Raw genomic sequence first — 17286 nt, 5'->3', positions numbered from 1 at the left:
TCATTAGTTACCCCATAGCTTCATGGACTGGGGTTTCTAACCAGCTTTTAATGGTTACTAGGCTTACCTAAAGCAGTTCAGATTGTTTAAAGGAGGTAATCAAACTAATAAATGCTTAGATTCTGTTTCAGGTTTATCGTTATTCTTTTAGCTCTCTAGTTCAGTTCCTCCACTCTGAATTCATATAGAAGAATCTGTGCCTGTATAAATTGTGACCCGACTTCCATACTTGTATCGTAGTATGTCAAGTGCTTATTGTACTCCCAAGTGAGTTTTAATGAGCCCCCGGTGGGTCACTATGTAAGGCCGCATTTGGCTTGCTGGGTTGCAAGTTGTGCAGGCTTGGATTAAGACAGTTACATTTGCAAAGTAATTAGTGGTGTGTGTATAAAGTGGTGGACAGGACTCATAATTAATTAAGCTATTTTCTTTATTTCTTTTTAATTGGGTGGAAAATAGTGGATTCTCCCATTGTTAAATTCTTTTAAAACAAAATTTTTAAATATTTAACCTAAGAAGTTAATTTTTTTCAAGATGCTATTGGCATGCACTAACCACATCTTCCAGATCTGTCAATCATATTTTTCCTACCGAGAGGACAACATTTCTTTTTATCTTGACTTACGCTATAGAAACAGAAAACATTTAGCTTCTCTCTCTCTCTTTTTTTCTCCCCTCCCCAACAGCGAAGGACAGCAAGCATAATGCCAGTATAAATATGTGGCATGGCTACATACAGAATACTGTGTACAGTTCTGGTCACCCCATCAAAACAAAAATAGGTAACTGAAAGTTAGAGGCAACCACATTACTACTCTTTACTATGCAGAAAGGATACAAGTTGGCGGTCTTTTAGGTGGGATTGGGGAAGTAGTTGGGATGTGACAGTGTTTTATAAAATGATGAGTGGCTGGAAGTGGAAGGTAGACTTCTTTCAACACTAGAACTTGGGCATATTCCTTGAAGATGATTTTAAGTAAGTTTAGGACTGCCAAAATCAAGTATACATTATATAATGCATAATAGAGCTAAAAGATGGCCTCTGGTTTAGATAGCTTTAAAAGGGGGTTAAACAAAGCCTTTGTGAGACACTTTCCCTAAGAATATTAGACATGATGTTTAAATGGAAACTGCAGATTCAGAGCCAGGATATACCTGAACATAAGAGTTGATCGTGGCCCTTTAGGCCAACTCTCTCCTCGATGCAGGAAATCCTGAGCTTAGAGCATCCTTGCCTTTGCTTAAAGACTCTCAGGGAATTTTTGGTCTCTCTCACCCCCTCCCCAGCAACTGGTTCTGTTCTTGAACTGCTTGAACTATCAAGAAGTTTTTCATCATCTACCTTCCTCTTGCTTAAGTCCAGTAGATCTAGTCATAGCCCTCTCCTGTGTATTTGGGGAGTGCTATCATGGTCCCCACTCAGGCGTCTCTTCTCCAGGCTAAGCGCACCCAGTTTTTCAACCTTCCTCATAGAACCTGTTTTCCATGCTGCTCACCATTCTTGCTGCCTTCCCCTGCACCAGTTGCAGTTTGCCTAGACCCTTCTTAAAATGTGGCACCCAGAACTGCACACAGTACAAATGGTATTCAGGCATAGACTCAAGATTCCATTTAACTACATAGGCTTTCTTAAGCCCTACTCCCCCACCCGAATACCTCACTTTTCGGTGAGAATAAAGCAGCAGATGCCTGTTGCTTTTTATTTCCTCCTTGTGACCAGAGGCATCTGGCTGACCGCTGCTGGAAATGTAATGCTGGATTTGACAGATGTTTGCACCATTCAGCCAACGCATAAACACTGGCTTACTTTGACTGCAAACCAGGACTTTTGGTTTGTTTCTCTCTAAACAAACCATGATGGCAAGCCAAAGTTTGTTCTTCTCTTACTGATCATGGTTTGTTTGGGAGAAATAAACCATGAGTATCGCTTCATAAATTGCAGGGGTGGTCAGCTTCCAAGAGACTGCCATCTACTCACAGAATTAAATACTGGCAGTGATCTACCCCCATTTTATTGGGGTTCAGGTCAAAGTTTTTTATTGGGGTTCAGGTCAAAGCTTTTTTGGGGTGGGGAAAAGCCCAATTTTAGGGGGTTTGGGAAGCATAATTTGCTTAGCTTTGGGGGAGGGGTGCGAAATGTTTTTACATTATTTTGGGGTCAAAGAAGGATTGCGGGGGGGGGGGGGGGACAGCCTCGGTTTGTAAACTCCGTCTTCCGTTCTCCAACAATGGAGGGCGAGGGTACTGGGTCGGAAGGGGGCCAGCGATTGACTGCGATCGACCAAAACCTCGCAGAGATCGACCAGTAGATTGGACATCCCTGGTATATTGCAATAAGCCAAGGCAGTGGTCTGTTGCTCCAAATTCAAGGAAGGGCAGAATGAAGCAGGACCAATTCAGCATGCTGCTGTAAATTCACTTAGATAATCTGAGGAAATTTTACTTGTGGCCTGAAAATGGGCATTTTCTGCTATTGCCCCCTCACTGTGGAATTCTCTTCCCTCAGCCATACATGAAGCATCATCCATTAGTTGTTTCAGACACCTTGTGAAGACATTTCTTTTTATCCATGCTTTGCCTGACCCAACATGCTGCTTTACTGTTTTTTTTAATTATACTGCTTCATAGTTTTAGTGTTGCTTTTGTGTATTCTTCTTACAGATTTTTAAATATTAGGAGATTTAAATATTAAGTGGATTTAAGTAGCGTGTCCCCACGGCAGCTTGAAAGCAAACCCATATAAAAACGGTGGACATCAAATACAAATAACAGTAGAAATTACAAAAGATATGACAGCAAGCGGGCAGCAAACCAAGAACAAGCTAAAACCAGTAAAAAGAACCTAAATACTGTTCAAGGCCTATGAGAATAAGTCAGGCTTCACCTGTTGCCTAAAGGTGAATGAGTTCTTTGGGTGAATGTGCCTAGGGAGAGTTGCAGAGCCCAAGTACAACTAAAAAAAAAAAGTCCTCTCTCAACGTAGGCACCTGCCTAATTTCTGAAGGTGGGATGGCGAAGGGCCTCTGAAGATTATCTCAGCTGACAAAAGGGAGAGAACAGTTCTTAACATGGCCCAGGCTGTTTAAGCTTTAAAGATTTGTTCTGGCTTACTGAAAAGATACTCACTTCTACCACATTTTCAGTAATCCCCAACACACCTGCAAAGTAAGATAGTATCCCTCACCTAGTAGGTTCAGTGCTCATATAAGTTTGAATTAGTGACTTCTGAGATTTTGGTATATCAGCTCTCTAGCTTTTCTGGTCAGATTACATCTCTAGGTTCTGACTTACTTGAAATGTTTCAGCTTGTTTTTTGGGGTGGGGTGAGAAGTATGTTCCCTGTTGTAAAACTGTGGTTTTGTGTACTGCCGACCTGCTCACCTGCTGCTGTGCCCTTTGACTGTGGCGTTGCAGGAATGGCCAGCATTGACAGCAGCGCTCCAGAAACCACCTCGGACAGTTCTCCAACTCTCAGCAGGCGGCCTCTGCGGGGAGGATGGGCAGCCACCTCCTGGGGCAGAGGGCAGGACAGCGATAGCATCAGTAGCTCTTCCAGCGACTCCCTGGGCTCATCATCCTCCAGTGGAAGCAGGAGAGCTAGTGGAGGAGCACGTGCAAAGACGGTGGAGGTCGGCAGGTAAGGGCTGCTGTCTGTTTTCCAAAGTTGTGCATCTTTTCAGTATTTGGTCCTCCCAAGGATGAGATTGTTGGATGAAGGGAAGTATATTTAATAAAATAAAATATATCACAAGCAGGCTTTTCACCCAGACCCTGCAATCATAATCTTTGTGTGCAGGGGGTCCAAGGTGAATAAAAAAGTTTGGGGGGGGCAGCAATGCCCACCAACTTTGGGAGGTTTGGTCCCCTCAAATATTTTCCTGGGGTGGCTGAATGGAGATGGGATCTCCAGGAAGGCTCACCTGGGGCCTTTGTTACATATATATTTAGGTCCCTGGTGAAAACGTTCCTCTTCAACTAGGCATTTGGCTGATTAACATTCTATGGCCTTTTAAATGTGTTTGAGGGATGGGGCTTACTGTTTTCATTTTGTTTTTGTTTTATTATGTATTTTGTGTTCTCGTTTTGTATTTTTATGTTCAGAACTGCCTTGTGATCTTTGGATGAAGGGTAATATAATAATAAGTTGGGAGTCTCAAAGGGAGAGCCAGGCAGAAATAGACCTAGAAATTCAGCAAGTGAACTTACTATTACTTTTTTGGCCACACTCATTTTGAAATTATAAATTAAATGAGTGCTCCTTTGATCACTGGGGTCATATGACAAGAGCAGATAGTGAAGTATTCTCAGTAGTGGCCCAGTTCTTGCAGAGTTTCTTCTCTGGAGAGTCTGCAAAGTCTGAACATTTTATCTTTTGGAAAACCCACAATATGATGCCTTAACTGAGCTTCCTTTTTATGGTGGGTGTGCAAGTTTAGTCTTAAGTTCACTTCATTCATATTTCACTTCGTTCCTTTCAGGTATAAGGGCAGGCGTCCAGAGAGCCATGCTCCTCATGTCCCAAATCAGCCCTCGGAAGCAGCTGCACATTTCTATTTTGAGTTGGCCAAGACAGTTCTCATCAAGGCGGGTGGAAACAGCAGTACTTCCATTTTCACCCACCCATCCTCTAGTGGCGGCCACCAGGGTCCTCATCGCAACCTCCACCTCTGCGCCTTCGAGATTGGTCTCTATGCACTGGGGTTGCACAACTTTGTCTCTCCCAACTGGCTGTCTCGAACCTATTCCTCCCACGTCTCTTGGATTACAGGTAGGAACCAGGTTTGGTTTTTAGGAATCCTTCCCCAGAGGGTGACCTTACTTAGCTACTAACTTTTAAGAACTCATGGCTAAATTTGCTAGCACAATCTGTATAGCTGAGTTTACAGTTTGGGAAGCCTCTGGGTAATGCTTGACCATAGAATAATGGTGCCAGAAGGGATCAGGTTGCCACAGTTGATTGCTGTTGATTGACACCAAGCCTTGCTTGCCAAAGAACAATCAGGACTGCACTTTAAGCCAGTCAGTGTCTCATTTGCAGTTGTGTCTCTAACTTCCCCAGGGACGCGGGTGGCGCTGTGGGTAAAACCTCAGCACCTAGGGCTTGCTGATCGCATGGTCAGCGGTTTGAATCCCCGCGGTGGGGTGAGCTCCCGTCTTCGGTCCCAGCTCCTGCCCACCTAGCAGTTCGAAAGCACCCCTAAGTGCAAGTAGATAAATAGGTACCGCTTTATAGCGGGAAGGTAAACGGCGTTTCCGTGTGCTGCGCTGGTGCTGGCTTGCCAGAGCGTCACGCTGGCCACGTGACCCGGAAGTGTCTCCGGACAGCGCTGGCCCCCGGCCTCTTAAGTGAGATGGGCGCACAACCCTAGAGTCGGACACGACTGGCCCGTACGGGCAGGGGTACCTTTACCTTTTACTCTAACTTCCCCACAACTGACATCACTGATGCTGTCAGGTGTGGTGCAGGTGAACATGGGTTTTGGGGGGGGGGGAATGGCCTTGTGGGGCAAATTGGGACCTATGCGAGACCTAATTTGGCCAGTGGTTGGAGGTTCCTCACCTCTGTTGAAAAGAGTTACATTTGTAGCCCTTTAGCAAATGTCTTCGGTGTCCTCTGCTTTTTGACACTCACATGAAAGGAAGTTTCCAAGCGCTACAACAGAACTCATAGATTTTATATATAAATGTATTATTTTATCTGCTGTGGGCTTGATTAGCCAGAGAGAGACATGCAGCTTGCCCAGAGCCATCCCAAGAAACTCAGGAGTAAAAGGCAATTTAATCCTGGCTTTCCTGAATTTGGGTGCATCAACTTTCTTTTAGGTTTAACTTTGTCTTGATTATATATATATATATATAGTGCTTAATCTCACAAGGATACGGGTTTCTCTTACATCACTATATTGTGTTGCCTTCACCCTTCCTCTTCCCTGCTTTTGTTCCCCTTGTTGGCATTTCGAAAGAGGGTCTTTGTACATAGGAGCATGATCCCTAGTGTGTCCAAGTGTAAAATAGCTTTCAAACTTTGTATTTGTTATAAGCACTCAAGAGAAATCCATATGTGGCTTTAACTAGGTAAGAATGAAATATGAAATATGAGTTTAGAAGCCTTGATGGTCCAGCACAGGAGCTTCCAACCTTTCTGTGCCCAGAGACACACATATGGAGTTTCCACAAATGCTTGTAGGTGCCACCACAAAATTGCTGACATGGAGAGCTTTGCCAGTCACAAAATGTCTGCTGTGGCCTCTGGGAAGCAGCCGGGTATCTTGCCGCTTCCTTTTTCCTTTCAAAATGCTTTCCTGTCTTCCCTCCAGGTTGCTCTGCTTTTTGCTTGGGTGGCAAGATCAGCCTAGCAAGCTAGAGAATTTGTAAGAGGAAGTAGAAAGGAGCAATGCTTCACCCACTTCCTCTCTCAGATCTCTTCAGATCACTGCAAACAGGAGGAAAAAGACAACTCCTGGTGAAGGGAAGCAATGGGGGAAGAGGTTTCATGGGTGTTTGGAGAGGCGTTCATTGGTGCCATTGCGCCTATGGGGCACCACATTCAGAGCCCAGGGTTCAGTAGGTAGATGTTTGGCTGAGTACTTGGGAGACCTTTGAGTTCAGATCCCAGCAATGGTCTGGGCAAGTCGCATTTTCAGTTTCCCAGTTGCAAACTTGGAAATTTGATGAAGTTGGGAACCTGGGAAGCTGCAAAGGCAAACAAGGTAAAGATTGTAACTTACTTTGCACATCATAAATAAATATTTGCCCCTATTAATAGTGTTAAGATCTGTGTTTCACTCTGTTTACAGAGCTTACAAAACTCAAATCTAGCAGAGTGCTTGCTTTTCCACTAGTAGCATAAAGGTAAGCATCATAGATGGGAAAAACTAAGATAGAAGGGAGCTCAGGTAGAACCACTTGCACTACTGCAAATGGGTTTTTCTTTTTGCAGAGGCAGACTCCTGACAACTCGAGAACAGAAGTCACCTACAGACTATTGAGGCTCCTTTATATAAGGAGTTTATTGCTGAAAGGGTCTCTTTTGGTTAGCTTACCAATGCCAGGATATTTATATTATCAGCACTGCTTTATGAGTGCTTGCTGTAGTGACCTTAATATACATCTAAGCTTTAATTTATTTGTTGCAGCCTGCGTTTATTGCATTGCATTTCTCTCTAGCCGTAGTGCTTACAACCCCCACCTCCATGTGTGTACCTGCCAATTCAGGATATTGCACTCTCATCCATGAAAGCCTATGCCAAAATACGTGTATTGAGTCTTGTAGGCACCTGAATACTTTGTTGTGCATCCTCTTTTCTCTGGTTTCTAGGGCAAGCCATGGAGATTGGCAGTGCAGCCTTGAACATCCTGGTGGAGTGCTGGGATGGGCACCTGACCCCTCCGGAGGTAGCGTCCCTGGCTGACAGGGCTTCCAGAGCTAGGGATTCCAACATGGTGCGAGCAGCCGCTGAGCTGGCATTGAGCTGCTTGCCACACGCCCACGCCTTGAACCCAAACGAGATCCAGAGAGCCCTGGTCCAGTGCAAGGAGCAGGTGAGCAGTTCAGAGGTCTCTGTTGATGCTGTCAGGTGCAATTGGGTTTGTCTGTTCCTTCTTTTTGCATTTAGTGTTGCAGTCTTTTAGTGTTTGCATTTAGTGTTGTCTGAGGTCTTTAAAAAAAATTATATAAAAAAACTGGACCCCCAAAATGCTAGAAAGATAAATGTTTTAGATTTTTAAAGTCAGGAGTTTATCTCCAAAAGCTCCAAAGGAACAACTTAAATAACTTCCACAACTATAAGTTATTTTGTGGTATTCCAAAGTAAAATAAATTTATTTTGATCCACTACATTTTTTATATGGGTGCCCTTATATTTTCTCCTTACACTCATCCAGTATTTTCTGTATTAGAATTTGTCCGTTAATGAAATATGGACCTTACACTTCAATATAGGTCTTTCTGCTTTATAATGCAGCCATATGCACCTAGCTATTGTAACAGCCTCCTGTGCATAGGCATCTGCAGGGATTTTTCTCGGGGAGGGTGAAAAGTGCATATTCCTAATACATTGATATACATATATAAATAACTAGCACCAGGGAGCTAGTTTTCCATTTCTGGTAGATCTGCTGACTGAATGGGGATGAGACCTGGAGAGACCTGGCCTCTTAGAAATTAGCAGAACAGGTCTAACCCCTCTGTTGCTTTTGATGCTGTTCATTGACTTATTGACTTGGCACCCAGATGACATACACTGCCACTGCCACTCACACCTAAAAACCTTAGTCCTTTCAATTGGCTCTCTGCACCCACTTCAGCCATTGCACTGCTTCCACAATCAACTTCACACACCACATTTTGCCCCCCCCCCAAAAAAAATCCCCATTCTAGGATAAAACACTAGGTTACACTTTAAGGTTGTCATTCACACACTCACATACCAACAAGATGGGTATAATTGGGTTACCTTGCAGGGCTGGTATGTCAGCCATCTAGTGATGTTTTGTACTAAATCAAATAAATAAATAACACACTCTTAGCCACATGGGTATAATAATGATAGATTTATCTGCATAGACACCGGCAGGGATTTTTTTAAAAAAAAAATGTTTACAAACTCAGGGGTGAAATCACTGTTTTTTTTGTTTTTTGTTTCTTTGAAATAAGATTAGAGGGGAAAAAATGAACCTCCATCTTTGCTGTTATTTTTTGCTCCTGCTTACCTTTTACCAACTCACAGTTACAGTGAAATCCCAGATACCTGAAGGCCAGCAGGAAAGACTTAAAAAGGAACCAGATCTTTCTATATAGACATATATGGGGCATGTCATTCTACCCTTCTATTTGTCTGCTTGGTTAGGTCTGCTTTCTTAAATATCAGACAGCTATGACACTTGTTGCTTTCATTGGCTAAAAACACTGAAAGGCAGGAGCAAGTTAGTTTCCCACAGGAGAGTTCATGCACATTCTGCCTTAGAACTTGGGTTCTACAAGTACTGGAGGGTTTTGTTTTTAAATAAAAGCTGGAGATCCAAGATATACGACTCCTCCCTGCAGACACCCATGCTCCTGCAGATGCCATCTGGAGAGATGTGGGTGGCTATCAAAGAGGGACCCTTCTTAATAATAATAATAATAATAATAATAATAATAATAATAATATTTTTATTTATATCTCGCCCTCCCCAGCCGAAGCCGGGCTCAGGGCAGTTAACAACAATAAAACAGTACAACAGTACAACACAACACTCTAAAATCATTCATTATAAAATTAATTCAACTCAGACCAATGGCAACCATTGGGCCAGAGCTCCGCGAAGATTGCCGCAGGAGGGAGTCAGGCTGTGCCCTGGCCAAAGGCCTGGTGGAACAGCTCTGTCTTGCAGACCCTGCGAAAAGATGTCAAGTCCCGCAGGGCCCTAGTTTCTTGTGACAGAGTGTTCCACCAGATCGGAGCCACAGCCGAAAAAGCCCTGTGATGTGGCATCACACTTATGGAATGCTCTTTCCAGACAGGGTTGGCTGATGCCTGTCTTAATGCCGTTTTTGTCCCAGGCAGAGCCTTCTTTATTTTATTTTACCAAGCTCTTTAGGTAGAATTCTATAAGGTTGACTGTTTGGTTCAGAGCTATTAGCTTGATTGCAATTACACTTTAATTGTAAATTGCAAAGGGCAGTATAAAACACCTTAAATCAGCAGTACCTTTCCTAACATTACAGGATAATCTAATGCTGGAGAAGGCATGCTTGGCAGTAGAGGAGGCAGCCAAAGGAGGTGGCGTTTACCCTGAAGTCCTGTTTGAAGTTGCTCACCAGTGGTACTGGTTGTACGAACAAACTGTTGGTGGAACTCTTGCTCAGAGAGAGGGAGCCACAGGCTGCAGTGCAAGTGGAGCCCGGGCATCCTGCGAAGCGGTGCGTGGACTGGCAGATACCAGAGTGACGTCAGAACCCACCACGGTGACTGTCGCGGCCGCGGTGACAGCAGCAGCAACAGTGGTGCCTGTCATTTCGGTGGGGTCGACAATCTACCAGCAGCACACCATGGCGGGGCCCGCAATGGCGCATGCGCACACCCAGGGTCTGCACCCTTATACAACACTCCAGACCCACATCCCTTGCAATCCTCAGTATATCGGGCACCCTATCCAGCACATGCCACGCCCGGCGGTCTTTCCTGTTCCTGGCTCAGCTTATCCCCAAGTAAGTTATCTTTTGTAGGGTAAGCATCTCGGGGGGAACATCTTTTTCTGTCATCCCTAGCGTTGTGGCCTAGGTGAATAGAAGGATGGCAAACCGGATTATTTAGTTTTGCTGGTTTCAGTGTGGGACCATAACGAAAAGGGTGAAAGCACAGCACTAGGATGTGCCAAGGACAAAACCTGGGACCCTGTGCATGCAAATGGCAGCTGGAAAAAGCCCCTGTCCAAGCCCTTAGAGTCACTTCTAGTTAGGGGCAGTAATGGGTTAGAGGGACCAAAAGTCGGAATCTTTGTATAAAGATGCATTTTTGGTGGATATATATCTCATTGTTGCTTTCCCTGTTGGTGTCAGAATTATTAAATTTGTACTAACTTACAAATGGTTAGTATTTACTGATAAATCTCACATTTTCTCATAAAAGTTTATGGGGGTGGGGAGAATGCCTAAGATAGGCATAGTGGCTATTTTGTCTCCCGTCACATTCCTCCTTCTTGGAAGAATTTTGCTTAGAATGGCCCGGTGAGCATGGTGAGGGTTCTAGGCTTTCAGGAGTTGGGTTGGAAATGGAGTTTTCGGTACTAGATAGTTGGGTTGCTTGGAGGCCCCTCCTGAAAAACCCTGCCTTGTGTTTTGGGCGCAAGGCAGGGTTACCCTGTCCTCTTCCTTTGCAGGGTGTCCACCCAGCTTTCATTGGAGCACAGTACCCATACTCGGTCACTACCCCGTCTTTGGCAGCTACAGCAGTGTCCTTCCCGGGAGTGCCTGTCCCATCCATGACGCAGATCGCTGTGCATCCATACCATGCTGAGACCGGGCTGTCTCTGTCTTCCAATGTAGCAAGTGAGTATTTCAGTCTTGCTGTGTCTTGCGGGAAATTGGCTCCTGTAGCATCCTAGCTGAATGGCGGTTCTAGTTTTGCTGAGGCTTATGGAGCTCACCTACTGTGACACAGGAATAGGGGTGATTTTTGTTCTACTGTGAACCCTGAGACATGTAGGTGTCTGACCTATGTGCAAGAGGAAATTGACCTCAGTGGAATCCCTAGTCATGATGTCATAAACCTTCATATTGTTCTGAAGCATACGAGGAAGGAAGATGGCAAGATGAACACAAGTGACTTTTTCTGTTAGGTTTCCTTGCACGCTTGAGGGGGGCGGGACAACTGGTCTCTGCACCTCTACAATGCAATCTCTGGGTGCATACAACATTTTAAAAATTTGTTAAGGGTTTCATTTATGCTTTGAAAAACAACCATATACACCATGTTTAAAATGAAAACATACTGCCAGCACAATCCCTTTATTCTCTTAGGAAATTATGAAAATTATGAAAACAGCGACTATTAGGTAGAATCCTTAGGCTACAAATGAGAAAGAGCCCTCCATGAATAATCCTTAAAACTTCTCAGGCTTGGGAGTAAACAGCTTTAAGCGGGACTTTCTTAAAATTGACCTGCAGTGGTCTGTAGCAGGTGGGATGTTGGTCTACCAGACATGGTATAGCTATTACTAGGTTTCCAAAGATTGTGTCATGAAATTGCACATCTAAGGAAAGGGGTGGTTGGCCTGTGGGTGCAATGACCCCTGTAAGAAAGTCTCTTGGTGTAGACTCAGTGTCCCCTTCACCCACTTACTGTCCCCTGACTGCTAGCTTCTGCCCCCCTCAAAGTGCATGGAGTTGTAGGAAGAAGTTGGAAGGGTGGTTCTCTTTCAGTTCTATATTTTCCAAGGCTTGAATCAGCAGCTGATTGGCAAGCAGAGTGACTGAGAGGGTAGGAGGGAAAGGGCATTAGTCTGAGAGACTGGGCAGAAGAAAATGTGAGTAGCCTGCAGGGAAGAAGTGAGGCATCACAGGAGTCAGGAGCAAGAGAATGGAGTGCCAGGGAGGGAAGGCAAATGTGTAGCCAAGGTGAATGCAGTAAATAATAATAATAATAATAATAATAATAATAATAATAATATAATATATAATATCCTATTGAAATCACAGAATTTTTTTTTTGGGGGGGGGCCTCCCTTCATCAAATCACCTCGACTGAACTATAAAAATCACTTGTACTTTCTAAAGCTGCCATGGTATAAAAATATGAATCTAAGGGATGGATCTTTATGGACCCTCATAATTTTCCATAGCCACCTTGAAATCATAGGTCACCTGTGTGATTTGTCGTCAACCTATGCTAGATCCATGAGGATCAATGTTTTTGTGTTACTAGCAAGCACTGGCTCTGAGATTTTTGACTGTGTAGTCTACCAGTATAAGCTTTAATTCAGTTGTGATTGTTCAGGGGCCTTGTGTAAAATCATGCAAATTAAAGACGATCTATTTCAGTTCTGCTGGATCTAACTTTTGCTTAGAAGGACTCATTGGAAAAGTGACATTACGTGTGTGTCCAAGTGTGCACATGTTTTCTGTCTGGTGGGGTGGGGAGAAATAGAGGGATCAGTGCCTGCAGAGTACTCCCATAAAAATCCAATTGTGTCCCAGGGCCCCAAACAGTTGGTGTCGCTTATTTCATCTTCCCCAATTATTCTACTGTTGATGTAAAGACTGTTCTGATACATTACTTGCTGGCTTCCCATTGTCTGCAAAGGGACACGATGCTGTAATAAGATTTGGCTCTTGGGAACTACATTATAAAGCCTGCTCATAGAGAAGGCAAACAAGTGAGCCTTCTTTAGATTTTCTAGGACATGTACTTCTGGGTCTACTTGCTTATGTTTCCTCTGTCTACCATGCTACTACCAGAGTTAATATTAACCCCACAGGTATATGATACAGTTAGGGGCAGGGCGTAGTTGGCTGAAGTGCTATAGCTGTTTGATGCCAATATTCCCCCCCTCCCCTTTATACTGTTGTTTGTTTTCTCCAGTAGGAAGTGTTCATGCAGGGTCTACATTCCCAGCGATTCAAGGGACTTCCTTGACGAGTCTATCTTCTCAGCCCAGCTCCCTTGTCACAGGCGGCTTTCCTTCTGAGGATGAGCAACACAGCCAGCCTGCAGGCAATCAAGGCGTGCATCACCTCCACTCTGCCTACCGAGTTGGTAAGGACAGTTAATTGTGGCTCTTGCAACCCTCTCACCTGCAATTCAGGACAGGGCTTCTGTATGTGAAAATTGTACCAAGGTTAATTGGGAAGGTGTACTAATTCTCACGTGATGAAGTGGTTTTAGACTGTTGTTTGGTTTAGGCTGGAATGCATAGCCACAAGTCTTACAAGCCGATCACAGAAGCTTGCAGTGCATGAATATTTTGAGGGAATGTAAGTGGGTTTGGGGGATGGAATCACAGTGAGATGAAGTGTGCCAATCAGTAATGTGAGTGCACCAGCTGTCAGCAGTCCTGAGGCAGAAATAGTCTTTGAAGAAAGATTTCTACAATACTGAGAGGTTCATAGGATTGGGGTGAACGTTAAAATGGTCTTGGTGAGTAGATACATACATAAGGAGGGTTTGTTTTGTTTTTTTTGCCAGGCTGGGGGCGGGGGAAGATGCATGTTATGAATCTAGTGTGGAGTGAGCCTTCAAATTGATTCAGAGAGAGATGGAGTATGAGGATGGATGCTTGGTAGCTGAGATAGTCCCTTTTACCTATGTATAGTTGAGTCTCTGGCACGTAATGCACAACTAGTCCATGTTGTAGAAAACATGTCACACGTTTATAACTACTCAGGTTCTCCTTGAGGTTAGTGTCCTCTGGAGCTCAGAGTACTTGAGCCCTGAGTTGCTTCCTCTTGCCTTCCAAGTAAAATAATTGCAGGGCAGGGAGCTTGAGTTCAGTAGAAAACTGGGCATGGAAGAAAGCCAGCTTCAGCATCAGCAGGTCTAAGTGCCAGGGCCTCTGAGGATCACATTAGGAATATCAAGCTATCTCAATACCAGGAGCCAAGGAGAGGATGGTAGAAACCAGTAGCTTAAAGATCCCTGCAACGCCACCCCATGCTCTTGGCAATCAGGCTCAGGAATCTGGTCATATAATTGGACAGCTTGGCATTACACCTGGGCCCAAGGAAAGTATAGCTGTTGGGTGCATTCAGGATCTCCCTCAGGTACATCAGTCTCAAGGATGCCAGCAGCTTCTCTGCTTCATTATAGTGATAATAATCTGCCTCCGTTGTGTCCCTCATGATTAGTATGGCCCATGCTGAGACACTGACTGTGACAAAAAGCCAAGGGCTATCCAGTGTTTCTGGGGGTAAAGCAGAGCAAGCCCTTCTGACTGCTTTCAACAGGCATGTTTTGTGCAGTTGGGAGTCTTTCATGGACCTATGCCCTGTGGGCACCACATGTACAGCCTTTATCTGAATTTTGGCACCTCATTCATAAGCATTCTGGTACCTTGCTGTGCCAGACAAGCACAGTTGAGCTACTGTCTTGAAGAGGTTCTTGATTCTCGAGAAACCAGACTTTGATCAGGCTGACTCACCACTGTTGGCTGAACTTATTTTGCTGCCCGAAGTGGAGACCAAATGCCCCACTGCTGCATTGCAGGACTGGCACTGGGTCTCCCATGAAATGGGAGGAGAAACTATTGCAGATGTCAATGGAACAAAGCCCATGGTCATGGTGTGAGGTAACTGGGCTAGAAATCACAGGCTTGTAAGACTCAACCATGTGAACCACCTTGTTCAATATGACCTGTTCTGAGCAGAAGACATGTGTAAGATAAGCTTTGATTACTGTTCCAAGGAGGGAGATGGAACCCCCCTCAACCTCTGCTTTGTGATGAGTCCTCAAATCTCTTAAGGTCTTGATACCAGATGCCCATCCTTGACTGCATTGGTTATGAGTGACTGCCAGGACTTGGTCACATTGAATGGTTCACACCCTGCTGGTGTTGCAAGGCTATTGAGAACTTTGGTTTTCAGGGCTGATAGTGGTGTTTAACTGTAATGTCCTGCATTGATTACAAAATGGATTATCTTGCACTTTCTTAGAAATCAAAGTTGGCCCCTTTTGGAAAGCCTATAGAATGGATGTAACATAATTCTAACTGTGTTCTGAGGGTGGAGATCCAAAACAGCCTATGTGGTGTTATTTTGGGGCACTGAACAAAATAAAATGTACACTGTCATATAAAATGGGGATTGGAGGAGGAATAAAGTTCCTAGTGGCTACTAGAAGGTGAATGGATGCGAAGAGTTTGCATGTTTCAGTGATTTTTGTAAAGCTGTCTCTTTTTGCAAAAATAAAAATTTAAACACAAATGAACCAACCAGCGATACTTCCTTTTTCATCTCCGCCTACTGCAGTCTAATAAAATCATAGTAATTACAGGAAAAGGAATTGATCACTGGATATTTATATGGAACAAAGAATGTTAATTGGGGGACTCGGTCACTTATTTCTTAATTTTACTATGTTAACACAGCCTTCTGGGCTATCTTGATTATTCTTCAACCTTAACCAAGTATCCCTCCTAAGTAAACTATACAGACACCTGTAGGGTTCTTGGGGTGTGAAGAAGGAGACACACAATGAAATGGAAAGGGAGCAGGGGTGAAGATCCATCATGTGTTCCCTCAATGCCGTTCAAAGCCTCCGCTTGTCAAGGCTCACAAGCAGTGCACAGTTTGCTTCCTATCTCTAGCACATAATCTCCTAAATTGAGTTTGAAAGGGAGTCCAGCTGGGGTAGAGTGTGTTGCTCTCTGCCTTTTGCTCTGAAGGGAAGGTGAAGGCATGCCTTCCAGTCCTGGTTTTGGGCTGACATCCAAATCCTTGGGGAATAAGATATATCTGGGATGGAGCAAGTTGTTATCCTTTACCATTTAATACTGTGGTACACTAGTCTAGGAAGTATCCCCCAGGGAGGTGGGCTTGTGAGATGTCCAGAATTTGGGGCCAGCCTGAAATGTTCTGGCTTGCCCTGGTCACAGTGTATCCCTATACTACTCTGGCCTAGGTTTGTATTTACTTGCAGTTGGATTCCCAGTTGGCCATATTGAAATTGATTGCCAGTGGAAACCTGGGCATTTTCAAAACTCCTTATATATGGAGAATCCAGACTGTCCTGAGTTGCTCTCCATATTGTGGTTGGTGTCCTTATCCATTCTATGGCAGAAAGATGTAGAGGAGGTGTTTGTGTCAATGGAGTCCCCTTGGAAATATTGTCTCCCTGTTTTGGCTGTTGTCACAGATATGAAAGAGTACAGGAGCAGAGGGGGAAGCCTAACACAGACCTGTTCGGAGAGTGTTGTTTTGCATAGGAACTGAGGGCATAACTGAATGGTGAATGTTGATGTCTGTGTTTATACAAAATGAAAAATGAAAATAAAAAGGCCTGCTGGCTTTCTATTTGCTTTTTTTAAAGCTGCTTTTGAAAGAGCAGAGGAAGATGTACATTTATGCTTCCCCCCACCCGCTGCTTCTCAGCTCCAGATCGTTCTGCAAGCTGTCGCTTCGTCTTCTCCCAAATCCACAGGGATTACAAATGTTGTCAACCTTTTTACCACCTTGCAAAGATAAGCAGAGACACCATTTGGCATAATTGCCATCTCCTAGCTCATTTCTATGAGATGGTTGCGAATGGGTGGGCACTACCCCTCTTAAGTCTTGTGGGGCTTAACTTGGTTGTCTGAAATTTTGAATTTGCACTTCCCTGCAGGAATGTTAGCGCTGGAGATGCTTGGCCGCAGAGCTCACAATGACCACCCCAACAACTTCTCACGCAGCCCACCCTACACAGAAGATGTGAAATGGCTCCTGGGATTAGCTGCCAAATTAGGTAAGGCCCAAGGCAGAAAAACACTTGTTTTTCTGTGAGTAAAGGTTCACTTAGTCCCAAGGCAACATTTTCCGCCAAGCTCTTCTGCTTTTCGTGTATCTTCATCTGATTGCCCATACTGTAGCAGTGGCATTGATTCCAGAACTGGATAAAATGTGGAAAATAAAATTAATTCGCAAAGAGAGACCACACTAAATATTGTAGCTTCTGATCCCTAACAGAAGACTATCGCATGGATATGTAAATGACACCAAAACTGAGCAGCTTAAAGGGGTTTTTTAGGAACTGCAGAGATGGCTAACCTTTTTTGGGCCAAGGACTGCATTGACCCATGGTCAGCTGTATGGGGGTCCCATACCATAGTAGG

General features: G+C 44.2%; 1 protein-coding gene across 8 annotated transcripts in view; it reads left to right on the top strand.

Annotated features, from left to right (window-relative positions):
* The window catches only part of ZSWIM8 (zinc finger SWIM-type containing 8), a 58215-nt gene that overhangs the window by 38522 nt on the left and 2407 nt on the right, over positions 1-17286 (top strand). Inside the window, exons 18-25 of one of the 8 annotated variants that reach the window (XM_083440280.1) lie at positions 687-782; positions 3415-3637; positions 4479-4768; positions 7319-7542; positions 9710-10192; positions 10864-11032; positions 13068-13238; positions 16800-16919. In XM_083440280.1, coding sequence (XP_083296406.1) covers positions 687-782; positions 3415-3637; positions 4479-4768; positions 7319-7542; positions 9710-10192; positions 10864-11032; positions 13068-13238; positions 16800-16919 — 1776 coding nt within the window. Of the gene's footprint in view, positions 1-686; positions 783-3414; positions 3638-4478; positions 4769-7318; positions 7543-9709; positions 10193-10833; positions 11033-13064; positions 13239-16799; positions 16920-17286 lie in introns of all 8 variants that reach the window. The other 7 variants (XM_083440279.1, XM_083440278.1, XM_083440277.1 and 4 more) reach the window with 7 other exon arrangements.

The sequence above is a fragment of the Podarcis tiliguerta genome (assembly GCF_965153285.1).
Source record: "Podarcis tiliguerta genome assembly, chromosome: 5".
Taxonomy (NCBI): Eukaryota; Metazoa; Chordata; class Lepidosauria; order Squamata; family Lacertidae; genus Podarcis; species Podarcis tiliguerta.
The sequence above is the reverse complement of the archived record's forward strand: the minus strand, read 5'-3'. Positions and strand labels throughout refer to the sequence as shown.